General features: G+C 58.0%; 1 protein-coding gene across 1 annotated transcript in view; it reads left to right on the forward strand.

Moving 5' to 3' along the window:
* Positions 1-68: 68 nt before the first annotated feature.
* PSMD5 (proteasome (prosome, macropain) 26S subunit, non-ATPase, 5) overlaps positions 69-424 on the forward strand; it is a gene marked incomplete at its 5' end in the record, with an annotated part of 6,246 nt that continues 5,890 nt past the window's right edge. The window contains one exon of the mRNA XM_010132475.1: positions 69-288. Coding sequence (XP_010130777.1) covers positions 69-288 — 220 coding nt within the window. The remainder of the gene's footprint in view (positions 289-424) is intronic.

The raw sequence follows: 424 nt of genomic DNA on the forward strand, positions 1-424 counted from the left end.
TTTCCCTTTCCCTGGTTCCTGCTGCTACCCGCTCTCCTTCCCCGCCCTCCTTCCCCGCCCTCCTTCAGGGCGGGAGCTGGCGCAGTTGAGGGTCTAGGAGCACCCGGCGACGTCCCGCTTGGTTTTCTCTCTGTCCCGCCCAGGGAGCAGGTGTCTGCGTGTGTTTCCATCCTGGAGAGGCTCCTGCAGGCCCTGGACCCCCTTTATGTCATCCAGAACCTCAGAGAAGAGCTTCAGAAAGGGCTTTTCCACCCCGACGACTCCGTGAAAATCCTCACCATTTCTCAGGTAGAGCTTTTCCCCCAGGGTGAGAGACAGAGCTCTGTGCTGAGTCAGACTGGGTTAGTCCTAATCTGTTACTGTTGATTCATGGGCTGATTGTGGCAGCAGCGCTACATCGCGAGTTACCTGCAGGAGTTGTGCT

Source organism: Buceros rhinoceros, unplaced genomic scaffold (genome assembly GCF_000710305.1).
Source record: "Buceros rhinoceros silvestris isolate BGI_N320 unplaced genomic scaffold, ASM71030v1 scaffold16663, whole genome shotgun sequence".
NCBI classification, from domain to species: Eukaryota; Metazoa; Chordata; class Aves; order Bucerotiformes; family Bucerotidae; genus Buceros; species Buceros rhinoceros.